The 13,917-nt window shown below is 43.4% G+C and overlaps 1 protein-coding gene across 3 annotated transcripts in view; it reads right to left on the reverse strand.

Annotated features, from left to right (window-relative positions):
- SHISA6 (shisa family member 6) overlaps positions 1-13,917 on the reverse strand; it is a 300,884-nt gene that overhangs the window by 146,087 nt on the left and 140,880 nt on the right. For 2 of the 3 annotated variants that reach the window (XM_081027615.1, XM_081027614.1), the window contains exon 3: positions 12,611-12,706. The exons of the other annotated variant lie outside the window; for it this stretch is intronic. In XM_081027615.1, coding sequence (XP_080883741.1) covers positions 12,611-12,706 — 96 coding nt within the window. The remainder of the gene's footprint in view (positions 1-12,610; positions 12,707-13,917) is intronic. 3 annotated transcript variants of the gene reach the window in all.

A 13,917-nucleotide genomic window follows, 5' to 3' on the forward strand; every position in this document is an offset into this window, starting at 1 on the left:
TTAAAATAGCATTACCTAATCTATAGCTTTTATTCAGATGTACCACTAGTGTCCTTTATAGCAGGAGGAAAATCCTTTTCTTGGCCCAGGATCACATGTGATTAGGTTTATTTCTAAGCATTTGGTCATCTTGATTGCTGTTTGCAACTGGAGTTTCTTTACCATTATGACCACCGACTGGTTATGCTTGTGTATATGAAGGCGTTGAACACGTGGTTCTAGAACATTGAGAATGAAGGAAAATTCCCAATTCTTTTAATAAAGCTAGTGTAGCACTGATACTAAACATGATAGAGGTAGCACAAGAAAGAAAACTATAGACCAGTATCATTCATGAATATTGATATAAAACACTCAATGAAACATTAACAAATAGACTTCAGTACCATATTAAGAAAATAATACAACATGACCACGTGAGATTTATTCCAGGAATGCGAGATTGAGTAAATGTTAAGATATCCATTAATATTACCATAATATTAATAATCTAAGGGGGGTATATAGATTACCTCCATAGATGCTGGAAAAGCTTTTGACAAAATTTAATATTAATTCCACATTTTAAAAATAGTTCAAGACAATAAGAATTGAGGGATACTTTTTTTAAACATGAATCAATCTGAATCAACATATATCTACATATCTGTCTATCTGTTTTCTATCTATCTACCTTGGTCCTTAAGACAATATTTAATGAGAAAGATCTAGAGCATTTTTACTAACATTAGATAAAAGACAAGGATGCCCTCTATCTCTGTTACTATTCAACATGGTACCAGTGGTATTAAGCCAATGCAATCAGACAAGAGAAATCAATTAAACGTATAAGGATAAAGAAGAAGCAAAACTACCTCTATCCGCATATTACATTATAGTGTACCTGGAATATCAATGATAAAAATAACTCAAACAATAAAATAAACTGACAGTAGGATATATTATTAATCAATGGCCTTCATATACACAAGCATAACCAGTCGGTGGTCATAATGGTAAAGAAACTCCAGTTGCAAACAGCAATCAAGATGACCAAATGCTTAGAAATAAACCTAATCACATGTGATCCTGGGCCAAGAAAAGGATTTTCCTTTTGCTATAAAGGACACTAGTGGTACATCTGAATAAAAGCTATAGATTAGGTAATGCTATTTTAACAATGTTAATTTTCTGAATTTGATAATCATACTGTGGATATGTATTAGTATGTCCTTGATATCAGGAAATACACACTTACGTATTTAGGGGTAAAGGGCCTTTATATCTGTAACTTACTCTCAAATATTAAAAATAACAATTATATATAGTTTTACAAAAAATAAAAAATGTATATATATGCATGTTTATGCATATATATATATATACTATTTATGTAAATATACAAAGACAGGACAGAGAGACAGATAAAGAGAATCATAACACAAATGTAATAAAATGTCAAAATTTGGACAATTTGAAGGGTATATAGGAATTTTAATACCACTTTTTTAACTTTTATGTAAGTTTGAAATTATTTCTAAATAAAAATATTTAAAAAATAAAAAGTAGCGAAAATAAAACAAGTGGTAGGCCTCCTATTGGTTATATAAATAAAGGTACAATAGGATGGATTATTAAGCAACCATTGGGGCGAAAAATGATAGAACTAGATCTATCTGTATGACTACTGAATGATCTCCAAGCTATATTAAGTTTAAAAAGTAAGATGCAGAATGGTGAATATATTGTATTCTTTTTTGCGTGTTTCAAATGCATGTGATTGGAGTCATAAAGAGTACAGTGAAATAAAATATAAAGAGGTATCAATTCTCATAGAGGTGTAAGGGGTGGAGAACAGCTCTGGAAATGACTGAAGAAAGAACACAGAAAACAGCCTCCAACATCCCTGTTTCAGCACACATGCACACATCTTGGAACATCGGGACTAGAAAGCTTCTTGTAGAAAAAATTTATAGGAAGGGAGACATAAACCCAGACAGGTGAAGCAATTTTTCCAAGACTCCAATCACTTGCAACAACTTCTCAAGTCTCTCGACTCCCAGTTTAGTGTTGTTTCAATTCATCCCTTCATCCCTTCACTCATTCATTCACAAATATCGGTTGATCATCAATGATGTGCCAGCCATGGGAAGCACAGTGGTAAACATACCAGATGCAGTCCCTGTTCCCATAGTTAGAGGCAAAGATAGACATCAGGCAAGAAATCATACAAATTACAAATATTTTTTGAAGAGCATGGGAAAGCAACTATTAAGGGCGCAATTAGAAAACATAATGGCAGACCTGATTTCCACGTGAAGAACAAGGCAAACTTAAAGAAGGGAAATTTAAACAGAGTCCTGAACCACAAGTAGATTATTTTGTTAAGGACCAAAGGAGAAGAACATTCCAGACAGAAAAATCAGCTTGTGCCAAGGCCCATAGGAGGGAAGAATGAACAGGAAACCCATTTGGGCAAGAATGCAGTGAAGAACAGTAGCCCAAGGGGCTCCATCACTGAGCAGGGGCCAGATGGTGCAGGCCTTGCAAGCCATATATTTGCTTTGCTCCAGACTCATGTCCACAGAGGAAGGGAGGGAGAGCATGCACATGCTGTCATGTAAGAGTTTTGAACTCAGTCAGTATTTCTATGATGGGCGAGCTCCATTCCAAAGAGTTAGGGGGATATTTAAGACTCTGCCTTCAGTAGAGAACCTTTGAAGTTTTATGAAGCAGAAGTGACAACGGATCTTAGCTTTAGGTTAGATTAGGTACATTGGATGAAGTCAGGTTAAATTAGGTTAGAATAAGTTAGTTTACTCTGGCTGGTCAGTAGAGGACAGGATGTGGGGGCAAGAATGGAACCCCTTGCAGGAGGTCTTTGCAAGTTGTCTAGGTGGGAAGGGAGGGAGTCGTGGATTCGGAGGCTGGCTAAGATGGGGGCAAGCAGTGGGCAAGATCAAGAGAATGGGATGGAATGGTAATGGACTTTGGATGTGGGTGATGAGGGAGAGAAAAATGTCAAGGATAGCATGTAGAGTCCTACTTAAGCACTTGAGTAGCTAAGAGTGCCATTTGCTAAGGGACCCACACCTTCATTTGCACAAACGTAAGCTTCTGCTAAATCTGCCAAGATTTGATCTGGACATAGATGGCATCCATGCCACAGCCCTGTCTATTTCAGTTGAATGGATTCGGGGTTCAGGCATCTGCGTTCAATTGCACTTAGTCAAAAACTAGAAAATCATTATGCTCCCCCAGAACTGCTCTCCCAGGGCAAAAGCAAAATGATTCACTGGGAAGCAGATAAAGAGAATATGAATCTAACATCAATCCTATTCAAAGAATGAATACTTCATAAGCTCTGACCCTCTAAACCCAAGGCATACATTTATCTAATGCTGGTGGAAGGGCCTTCAGGTATGAACTATGAACGATCTGCTGCTAACCTCAGAAAAGAAAAATCACTTCTCTGCAGCATTATGCACATGTCTGGAGGGTCTTCTTGCAGGTTTCTTAGAGTATGAACAGAAGAATAAGCCACTCTGAGAACACATGGGGGTGTTTAAACTTAAAGCCTTCCTTTGAAAGAAAAGCTGCCCGTCTTATTCCATGCAGCAGTTTTACATTTAGGAGTTGTCTTATCCTGAAACAACCCCAGAATATCAGAGAACAAAGGGTCTTATTCATCTTCAATGCTCTGATTTGCATGAGGAAACTGAGGCTTGACACAGCAAATCAGAAAATCAATGGCTGGGGCATAGTTGAGTCTCCAGTGAGCACTGAATCCATGAGCCCTCTCAACTCCTTTCAGCTCTACAGCCTGAGCTACTCACACCATGACTCAGGCAAGGGAAGACACTCTTGGTGGGGAAAATAGAGACCTGGGGAGTTGACCCTAAATGTGCTATGTCTGTCACTGCCCGTGGAGTCAGCCTCATACACAGGCCAGCCTTTTGTGTTTCTTTTGCTTCTTAGTTTTATTCTTAAACGCAGAAGAGGAGAAAGGTGGCAAGAGGGATGGGTAGTGATAATCAACTAGGATTCTGAACTCAGCCCATGTTGTGTGCCTGGAGGACCTAGGACACTGTCTCCAACTCACCTTTCTAGTTCCATTTCCTGCTGCCCCACTACAGGGATCCTATGGCCCTTTCGTTTTCCTGCACCTCCTACAGGCATTTTATGTCCCCGTCACATGAGCATTTCCACTTCCATGCCTTTGTTCAGGAGGCACCACACCTGAAATGTCTACCCTGATTCACTCCTGGCTAGTCACATTCTTCCTGCCTGCAACTCCTGTCTCCTGTAGGAGGCCATTTAGGATCCCACCATTCAGAGGCAATATTGTCCTCCTTTAAGCCCCCTCCACTCTTCTACTCCATGGTACTTCCCATTTGCTTCGCAGGGATTGTACTGCCTGGCTTCTTGAAGGCAGGCATTGTTTACTCATCGTTGCTCAATTAATACTTAAGTTTGATTGAAACAGACGAACCTCTGTGACTCTGACATCTGGAGTCTTAGGAGGTCTGTTTGCATCAGCCCTCAAGGCTCAAATGGTTCTCCTCAAGGTATTTCTTCCCTCCTCTGCTAGTTACGAAATGAGATTTCATGGCAAATGAATCTCAGAAATGGAAGTGACCTTGAAGACCATTGAGGGACCACTCTTAAAGCAAAAATTCTTCCATACCAGTGCTTTTCAAGCTTTAATGTGCACATGAATCACCTAAAGATCTTGTTACAATGAACATTCTGATTCAGTAGATTCAGGGCCCAAGAGTCTGCATTTCTCACTAGCTCCCTGGGGATGCCCGCGCTGCTGGTCCTAGCATTATCCTTGGAGTAATAAGGTTCTACAGTACTCTGAAGCTATGAATGATATGAAGACCTACCATTGCTTGCATGCGTAGCGCTCTGGTGCATGCGGTATCTCACACAATTACACACTAGCCCTGTACGGTAGGTGTTACTACTCCCTTGTTTTATAGACAAATGTCACAGAGGTCAAGGTCGCACAGCTAGCAAGTTGTGGAGCCAGGAGTGAATGAGTATGTCTGACTCCAATGACCCTCTTCTCACCATTTTTCTTCTTCTACAACCATCTAATGAGGGAAGTTTAGATCACTATTTGTAGGGGATTAAGACTGAGGCTGAGGCCATGACTCCAGGTAGGCAGGACCTGGATTTCTTTATTCTACCACATACATAATCTCCATAAAACAGTGACACAGAATTCTATGGTTATGTTCCAGGCAGTGGGGTCCCGAGTCCCTGAGACCATCAGTATTCTTCCCCACTTCCAGGTCACCATGAAATCCTGGCAACTATTGATTGAGAGGTTGTCTTCTCCTGGCCACAGACTCCAGCTGGTATAGAGGTGGCATTCCCATCACCTTCCCAGGACTTGACAGCCACATAGCTTAGCTGTCAGGGTTTCTGCTACTCTTGGCAGTCAGCAGCAGAGAATGAAGGGAGCTAATGCCAAGCGCTGGCTCATGGGAAGGGGAGATTCCCAACTTGGATGACCAGTCAGTGCCAAGAACAGTGCCAGGAAGAGACTGTACTGGCCACGGACCTGCCTCTGGGGCCAGCTTGAACCGTGGGTCATGGCAAGAGAAATCTCAGATCTGGCACTAATAAGCAATTGGAAAAAGAGAAGAGCACAACTCTGGGCTGCTAGACCTTCAGCTAGGCAAGCCAGCCTCTGGCAAAACAGAACTTGGTCCTCTATTATCTCCCAAGCAGGATTTAAAAAGCCCACCAGGACTAAAGGACTAAAGGCACTAAAACTGTCCTGTGTGCCTCCGCCTGCTGCCTGAGCAGAAGAGTCAGGTAGGCAGAAGCTGAGGAGAGATCATACTTCTCTGATCTCAACGTACCAAAAAGACTTCTCTCTTGCCCCACTGCTGGAGCCTATGGGATATCTATCTGTACCTGGGTCACTCCTCTTTTGAGGACAATATCCACGTACCCTACAGGTAAGAGCTGAAACTTCCCAAGGCAAGGAGACTTACAGTGCATCCTGACCCCCTCCTCTGCCCTGTGCTATGTCTCCTCTCCTTCCACCAGCCCAGTAGATTGTCCCAGTGGACTGGCCCAACACCTACATGGGCCAATGGCAGCAGGCCCACGCACAAGCATTAAACAGGGACACATGTATGGTCCAGCACTCAGCAGATGGAATGATGGATGGGAATGTATCTCCGCGCCACCATTTACCCAGGTACTGAGAGTTGGGTGACAGCTTAGATACCACGTCACTTATCAATGTGCCATTTTGACCCAAGCAGTGCTGGCAGAAGGAGGTGAGCCAAAGGAGGATGGAAAGGTTGTGGACCAACTTCCTCAGTGCCTCAAGTGGGTCTTCCAGTGGCAAACTGGATGGTCCTACCTTACAGGTAGACTTTTGAGTGGCTCAGGAAGTGGGCCCAGGCTACCAAGCTCCTCAGATGGAACTGCAAGGTTTAACTGCTGCCCGAATTAATACAAGTGGAGACATGGTCCTGCGCCAGGTTGAGGAGAATCACAGCACTCTCTTCCTGATTGGTCATGGGTGTTCTTGTTAGGCAAAGCAACATGGGAAATGGGATTTGTAGAATAGCTGCTTTTGAGCAAAATGGCTGAGATCACCAACGTCAGTATCCAAACAAGAAACTTTCAAAGGTATTGCACTGGGCTTTGTTTTGCCGTATTTCCTTTGATTTTGTTTGAACAGCAGTTACATTGAGAAATGGATTCGACTGGGTAAGTATCAAGTTCAGCGTTCATGCGGCCCCGTCTCTGTTTCTGATGCAATCACTATTAACCGGTTAGCCACCAGGTGAGGTTGACGCAATTCTAACAAAATATGTAGTCACACTGCTGCCACATGTTTTCCTGAGTGAAAGGCGTAGGGACTGCCTGTACGTGCTGGCCTGGAGCATGCCAAATACCACTGAGTAAACCTGAGCACACCAAGTCAGTGCCTCGTTCTTGATATTCAGCCATGAATCAGGAGTGAGCAGGCACAGAGCTAACAAGGGAGCTGTCCCACATGTGCAGATCAGAACAATTGGTAGACAGCTTAGATCTTTGATGCCCTCAGCCCGGAACCCCAGAATTCTCTGCCCTCTTCCCACTACTGCCTGCCGATCTCTGGTCTACGGAGAGGTACAGGAAAGAATGCTCCCAGGTGGTACTGGCTTCTCAGAGGCCAATCTCCAGCAAGTCAGTCCCAGCCTTCCTTCTCTCTGGCTTTCCAGCTGGCTCACTGTTGCCATGGAGACCAGATGCCTTTGAGTTGTGCATTTTATCTGGAGTCCAGCCTTTCCCACTCACTCCCCTGGGTCCCCAGAATGTGAAAATATCTAAGCTGGATTTATTTGGCCAAATGGCTTAGGGGTTCCCTTGCCACATCCACAAGATGGTCTGTAGGCTCTTGCTCAAATCCTGGTATACGGGTGGCAGCCTGCAGTTTTGTAGACGCCTACTCATCCATTTTTTCTTTTCTAGAAGAGAAGACCTACTTTTGAATCCTGTATCGCAGAAGGCCATGGCAGTGCCCAGAAAAATGAGCGGGTGGGAAAGGAGAGCAGAGGTTCAGGTGTGCATGGGGTTTGGACCAGCAGTGGGGCTCAGGAAAGGGCTGAGGGAAGCCAGCAAGAAGGACAGTGCTGGTTGGGACGTCCATAGCCCACATGGAACCTGAAGAAGCTGAAGCGGGTCCCTGCCTTCTGCTTTGATTACTTCTCCACTTGATGCAGCCCGCCACCCACTCACAGTTACCAGTTACTCTTAGGCCTTTTCATCATCAAAAGCTCCCCACCTCTTGCACTCTAATATCTCCCACGCATCACACAGACAAAAAGGCTCTGGTCCTTGCGTTCCCTTGCCCTGCTCTCTTACTCCTGGCAGACCATTTACCCAGACTCATCACTGGCTAGTGCCTGTTAAGTTTGCTGAATGTGAGAACCCAGCTCTGCTTCATTACCCTCTCAGGGAGCAGGTACCCTGGGCCCAGCCCCTAAAATCTCTCCAACCCCTCCCTCTATATCACTGCTCTACCTCCTTAGACCAGGGGGCTTGTGCTTTTTTTTTCCCTTGAGACTCTTCCTAGAAATCCCCACACATCAATATCATTCATTCCAATGACCTCCACTGGAGCATCCCGGCCACACCCGGCCTTAGTCTTCATGGGGGGCAGTGGCAGTAAACACGCACGTGCTCACTGCAGCTGTCTTCTGTACTCAGGCAGTTTGCAGAGTGATGGTGACGTTCTGGCTACTGCAGCCACTCTTCCGATATTTTGCACTGTTCATTAGGTCCTTTACACCAGGCCAGGAGCCAGATAGAGGCGAGAGAGACAGAGAGAATCCCAAAGCCTTTGCTGAAAAGGAGGAGCTCCGAAGCAACTGGCCCTTTGTAGGAAGCAGCCACTATAACCCCTCTAGTCATTCATTTTGTGTAAGCACATTTGTTGAGCACCGGCTCTATGCAAGACACTGTTCTAGGCACTGAGGATTCAGCAGACAAATTTACATTCCAGTAAGAGATAAGAGGGGGGAAAAAGAAATATATGAAGTATGTCAAAACAGAACTATGGAGCAAAGTGAGGCAGGGAAAGGGAGGGAAGAATTGCAGTTTTTAAAAGAGAATCCAGAAACCTTCACGAAAAAAATGACATTTGCGCAGATTGAAAGAAATGAAATATCAAGTCAGCTGCATTGCTCGGGAAGGAAGGGTCTGCCAGGCCAAGGGAACAGGGGTACGTCGCCCACCTGGCTTGCATGAGGACAACTGTGAGACTGAGGCAGATGGAGCCGAGTGTGAGCAGTAGGGGTTGAGGTCAGAGTGGGACTGGGGCTTCACCATACAGGGCATGGGGGCCATTTAAGGATCTGGTTTCCACTCCGGGCGAGATGAAAAACGAAAAAACTTTGGCCTGATGCATTAGGAAGATGGAAGTCTGTGGGAGGGATGGGGTTTAGGCAGAGGTTGAGGGTGAGGTGAATTCACTCTGGCTTCATATTAAGTTTTAGATGTTTATTAATAATCCATGTGGTAATGTCAGTTTCAGGGGAGATGTCCTGGCTGGGGATATAAATGTGGGAGTTTCCAGTACATGAAGCCAGGAGGCTGGGTGAGGTCAGCTAAGGAGTGAATACTGCTTCCCAGGTGAGCAGAGGCTCCAGAAAGGAACCCTTAGGCACGCTAACATGGATAAGTTGGAGAGACAAGGAGGGAGCTATGCAGCAGACTAGTCAGGTGTGGGCAACCAGGAAGCAAGAAAACCATGGCAGCATGGTGTTTTGGAAATCAAGTGGAAACACAAGTGTTTCCAAGGGAAAGAGTGGTCTGCTCTTCAAAGCTGTAGAGAGGGCCAGTGAGGTGAAGCCTAGAAGTGACCAGTAGGTGTGACCTAGTAAGACAGAGGTCACCGGTGAGCTTGGCAAGAGCAGTGGGGGTAGTGGGATAACACATTTGTCCAGATGGATGCGAAAGAGAATGGATAGTGTCTGGGATGTGCTTCTACATGATCTGGGCAAACTGACTGATGGGAAGCGGAGGGTTCATGAAGCTCGCCTCTCTATTTTGGGATATGGTTGAAATGTTCCATAATAAAAAAGCATAAAAGATTTTTAAAATAAGAGAATGGAAGAAGAGGAATAGGAGACTGCAGATATAGCCTTTAGAGTTTAATGTGAAAGAGAGTAGCGAATGAGGGCAGTAGCTGGAGGGGAGCGTGATAACTTTAGTTATTATACACATAACAAAATACACATAGAGTCTATTCCTAGAAAGAGGTTTCAGAGGCCTTTGGGTGGAAGGGAACGGTGAAGAGGATCTGATAAGGAGGATGCACGTGGAGGGACAGGCCATGCGTGCACAGGAGGGCTGGACGAGGCCACAAGTTAAGATGGGGGAGATAATAAACAGTGGCCACAGCAAAGCCCCCCCCCCCCACACACACACCTAGGCCTCCTGGATGTCCCAGGTGACTGTGACCTAAAGGCCAGGTAGGGCTAGAGAATGTCCTTTACGTTGCTCTAATGGAGTTTATTCATTTGAAAGCAACCTTATATCCATGGTCTGATACACACACTATCTGACTCCCCTGTGGCTCCGATTCCATCTCCTTCTACTCTCAGCCTCTTCCATCCTGCTGCACGCACTCACACTGGCCTCCTTCCTACTTCTTGACACCCCAAGAAAGCTTCTACCTCAGGGTCTTCCTGGGGCCTCTACCTGGGATGTGGGTCTCTGCTCAGTTATTACCTTGTCCAAGAGGCCGTCTGTGACAAGAGCGGCTTCCTGCCACAGAACTTCCTGCCCCCTTAGCTGCTTGAGGTTTTCTCCTTGCACTTATTATCAAAAACTTATACAGTCTGCTTCCCCCGGTGGAATGTGAGGTCCATAAGAGCAGGTTACATTTTATTTCTGAATATTGCTTAGGACATAGTAGGCCTCAGGAAGTATTTGTTGAATGAATGAATGAACCAAAAGACACAAATATATACATATATATGTATGCATGTGTGTATATACAGAAGGTGCCAAAAAAAAGTATACACGTTTTAAGAAAGGAAAAACTGTATTAAAATTGTAATACTTAATATATACTGATAACAGAAGATGAATACAAGTCATATTTGACTTCTGCAAGTATAAGAGGTGCTCAAAGTGGTTACCGTCAGTATAATTTTAATACAGTTTTTTTCCTTTCTTAAAATGTGTATACATTTTTTAGCACACTCTGTATACATATATATGTACATATACATATATATACATATATATATACACATATGCATATATATATATGGAGAGAGAGAGAGAGAATAATTCTACTGTTTGAACTGTTTGTTGTTTCAGGGTGGACCACCTACAAGGAGTCGGGGTAAGATGGAAAACCACTATAGCTGAGAAACCTTGGTAAGATTTGCCATGCTCTGTTGGAAAGATCCAGATTCATAGCTCTGCTCTATGGGTCACAGGAATATGGAGCCAGCCTCCAAAATGGCCTTCGATGATCCTTGGCACCTGATAGTCACACTCTTGTGTATCTTCCATTCTGAATAGGGCTGACTCGTGTAACTGCCAGAATATTTTGAAAGTGATGGTGTGTAACCAACAGACGTGGTCATAAAAGACATTGTGGCTTCTGTCTTTGTCTTTCTTGGCTCACCCCCTCTGAGGAAGCCTAGCCACCAAGTTGTGAGGACACTCAAATAGCTATAGAGAGAACATCATAGGGAGACTGAGGCCCCTGCCAACAGCCAGCACCACGTGAGGGAACCATCTTAGAAGCAGGTCCCCCAACCCCAGTTCCAGCCTTCAGATGATGCAACCCCTGCTGACATCTTGGCAGTACCCTCATGACACCCCCAGCCAGAAGCTGCCAGCTCTGCTGCTCCCAAATTCCTGACCTGCACAAACTATGTGAGTCAATAAATGTTTATTACTATTTTTAAATGCTACATTTTAGACTGATTTGTTTCACAGCAATAGGTAGTTATCACAAAGTGGATGAAATGGGGGCCCGCCATCCCAGATTTGATTTGATATGGGTATGACTAGGATTGTGTCTTTCCCTGGTTAACTGTGCAGCCCATTTCCGCTCCTGGAGCGAGCCCATTTCCCCTTCTGGTCCCAATTTGATTCTGCAATTCTTATTAGCCACAAATGCCACCTGTATCCTCAATAAACTTTATTTAGACACAAATAGACACAACAGAAAATACATACACAGATACAGATATTTTTTTTTCTCTATAGGATGAACAAACATCACATAGGGAATTTAAAAAGTAGGTGCACGGGATGTAAGAAAATATTGCAAAGTTCCTTGTTCACTCACACTTAAAACAGACACATATTTCAGAGGAACACAGGGATATACCATCCCTACAACAGAGTACACAGTTGGTCTATAACAGTACACAGGTGTTACGAAGGTAATCAAAGGAGTTAGGGAGCCATTACTCTTGCTATGACAGAATGCTCACAACGCTAGCAGGACTCTGTTTAAACAAAAGACAGAATCGAGGCTTCCGTACCCCCCCGGCAGATGATCTGCAAGCTGTCAGCTAGGTCATAAAGCAGCTCAGCAGAAATGCCACGTTAGCTTTCATCTTGCAGCTGGAAGGTCTGCATAACCTCTACTTTACTGTCCACGTCAGAGTGTTTCCACAGACACACTCAGGACGCTGAAACTCTCCACATGCACGCTGGCTTCGAAACCCACAGTACAGAACATTGACATCCGTTTATAAAATGTGGCTTTAAAAAAAAAGGAATAATAGCCAGGAGGACAACAAACACTTTGCAAAGGCTGTCACACCCATTGGCAGTGCTTGCCACCACGCTGCCTGTGGTCCCCTCCCACAGGGAGCAGCCATTGGCCTCCGTCCTGCTCCACACCCTGGGTGGAGCAGGATCGATGTCTCTTGGTAGTCTGTGATTGCCCTCTACAGTCACACCTGTGACCTCCCGGTCACTCCTATCTGAGTCATGGATGTCACCAGGACAAGCTGCACGAAACCACCCCACTTATTCCTGTCCCGGACAAGCCTCTGGCCTCCAAACCATCTTCACATTCAGATCGGGGATCCCTAGGCAACCTCTGTATTTTAGTAAAAAATGGTTTCCACTGTACCCTTCGTGTGTCCTCTTCCTAATGTGACAAATCCAGATGAGATGAAGTTATGGAGATCAGGTCCTCCACTTCGGTAAGCATCCTTCCCATAATGTCCTGCAAGAAGATGGGGCAAAATTACCTGGCGCATCCATGACACCAACAAGAAGACAAACGTTGCAGCTCCAGCGCACCCAACCATGGGGTTGAGCTTAATTTCAAATTGGCAGCTAAGTCAGAAGGTAAAAGCAATCAAGAAAAAAATACATATGTAATTTTATAAATTTATATATAAATATATAATATATATTTTATGAATATATATAAAGTATATATAATATATTTCTATCATATAACATTTATATATAGTACATATTTAGGAATATTATATATATTACTGTACAACAAAGAATATATATATTCTGCAGCAGAATATATGACATATATATCATACATATTGATATATGTCATATATATCATATATTCATATATATCACATATATATGGATATATATATATTGCAATAAAGAAGAAAGTTCTGGGAAGATTATGTTGAAAGCAGAGGGAGCAAAGGGGGACACATGGCTTCATTTTACATTTATGACTGAGCACACCAGAACATCAGTCAATTTGTCCTACCATCCCTTCCTTTGTCCCAGCTTCCCTCCTGCTCTTTCTTGCCTTATTCACTTGTTTTCTTTCTTTCCAAAGTACAGAGGCATGGGTCTGATCTACGTATGTGTATGTTTATTAATCATACCACATCCTATGGAACGATAGCCTTGTGGCTTAGGAGAAACCCAACATCAGTTGAAGTTGACAAGTAGAATGGTGGTTATAAGCCATTGGAAAACTATTTCTATGCCTTTCTCTCTTAACTTTCTGCAATAAGATCTTATCCCTCGGCAGCCTAATGCATCCATCTGCCTGTGGGGTGGTGTGAGGAAAAGACTGAGGGCAGGTTACAACCCTGGGAGAAGAACTTCAAAGAGAAAGAGCATTCAAGTTCTGCTTCTGACATTCAAAATACGCTTGACATGTAGGCATTGTAAAGAAAGAAAGGACTCTCTACACGCAATCCTGAGATACGTATATGTGAAAAAGGAGAAAAGCCATTTTTTGTCATGTTGCCACAAAGGTGTTTTAAAAACTATATTTAACAATTATAGCAATGTGCAGAACTACCTAAGATGCAATGTTAAGTTGAAAATGGGCAGAAAATTCTATACTAAATATGATCATAATGCTGTAAAACATTCAAACCCATGCAAAAAAAAAAAAAAAAAAAAAAAAAGATTGAAAGCAAATATACCTGATACTGACAACTG

This window comes from Rhinolophus hipposideros (assembly GCF_964194185.1).
Source record: "Rhinolophus hipposideros genome assembly, chromosome: 20".
Lineage (NCBI taxonomy): Eukaryota > Metazoa > Chordata > Mammalia > Chiroptera > Rhinolophidae > Rhinolophus > Rhinolophus hipposideros.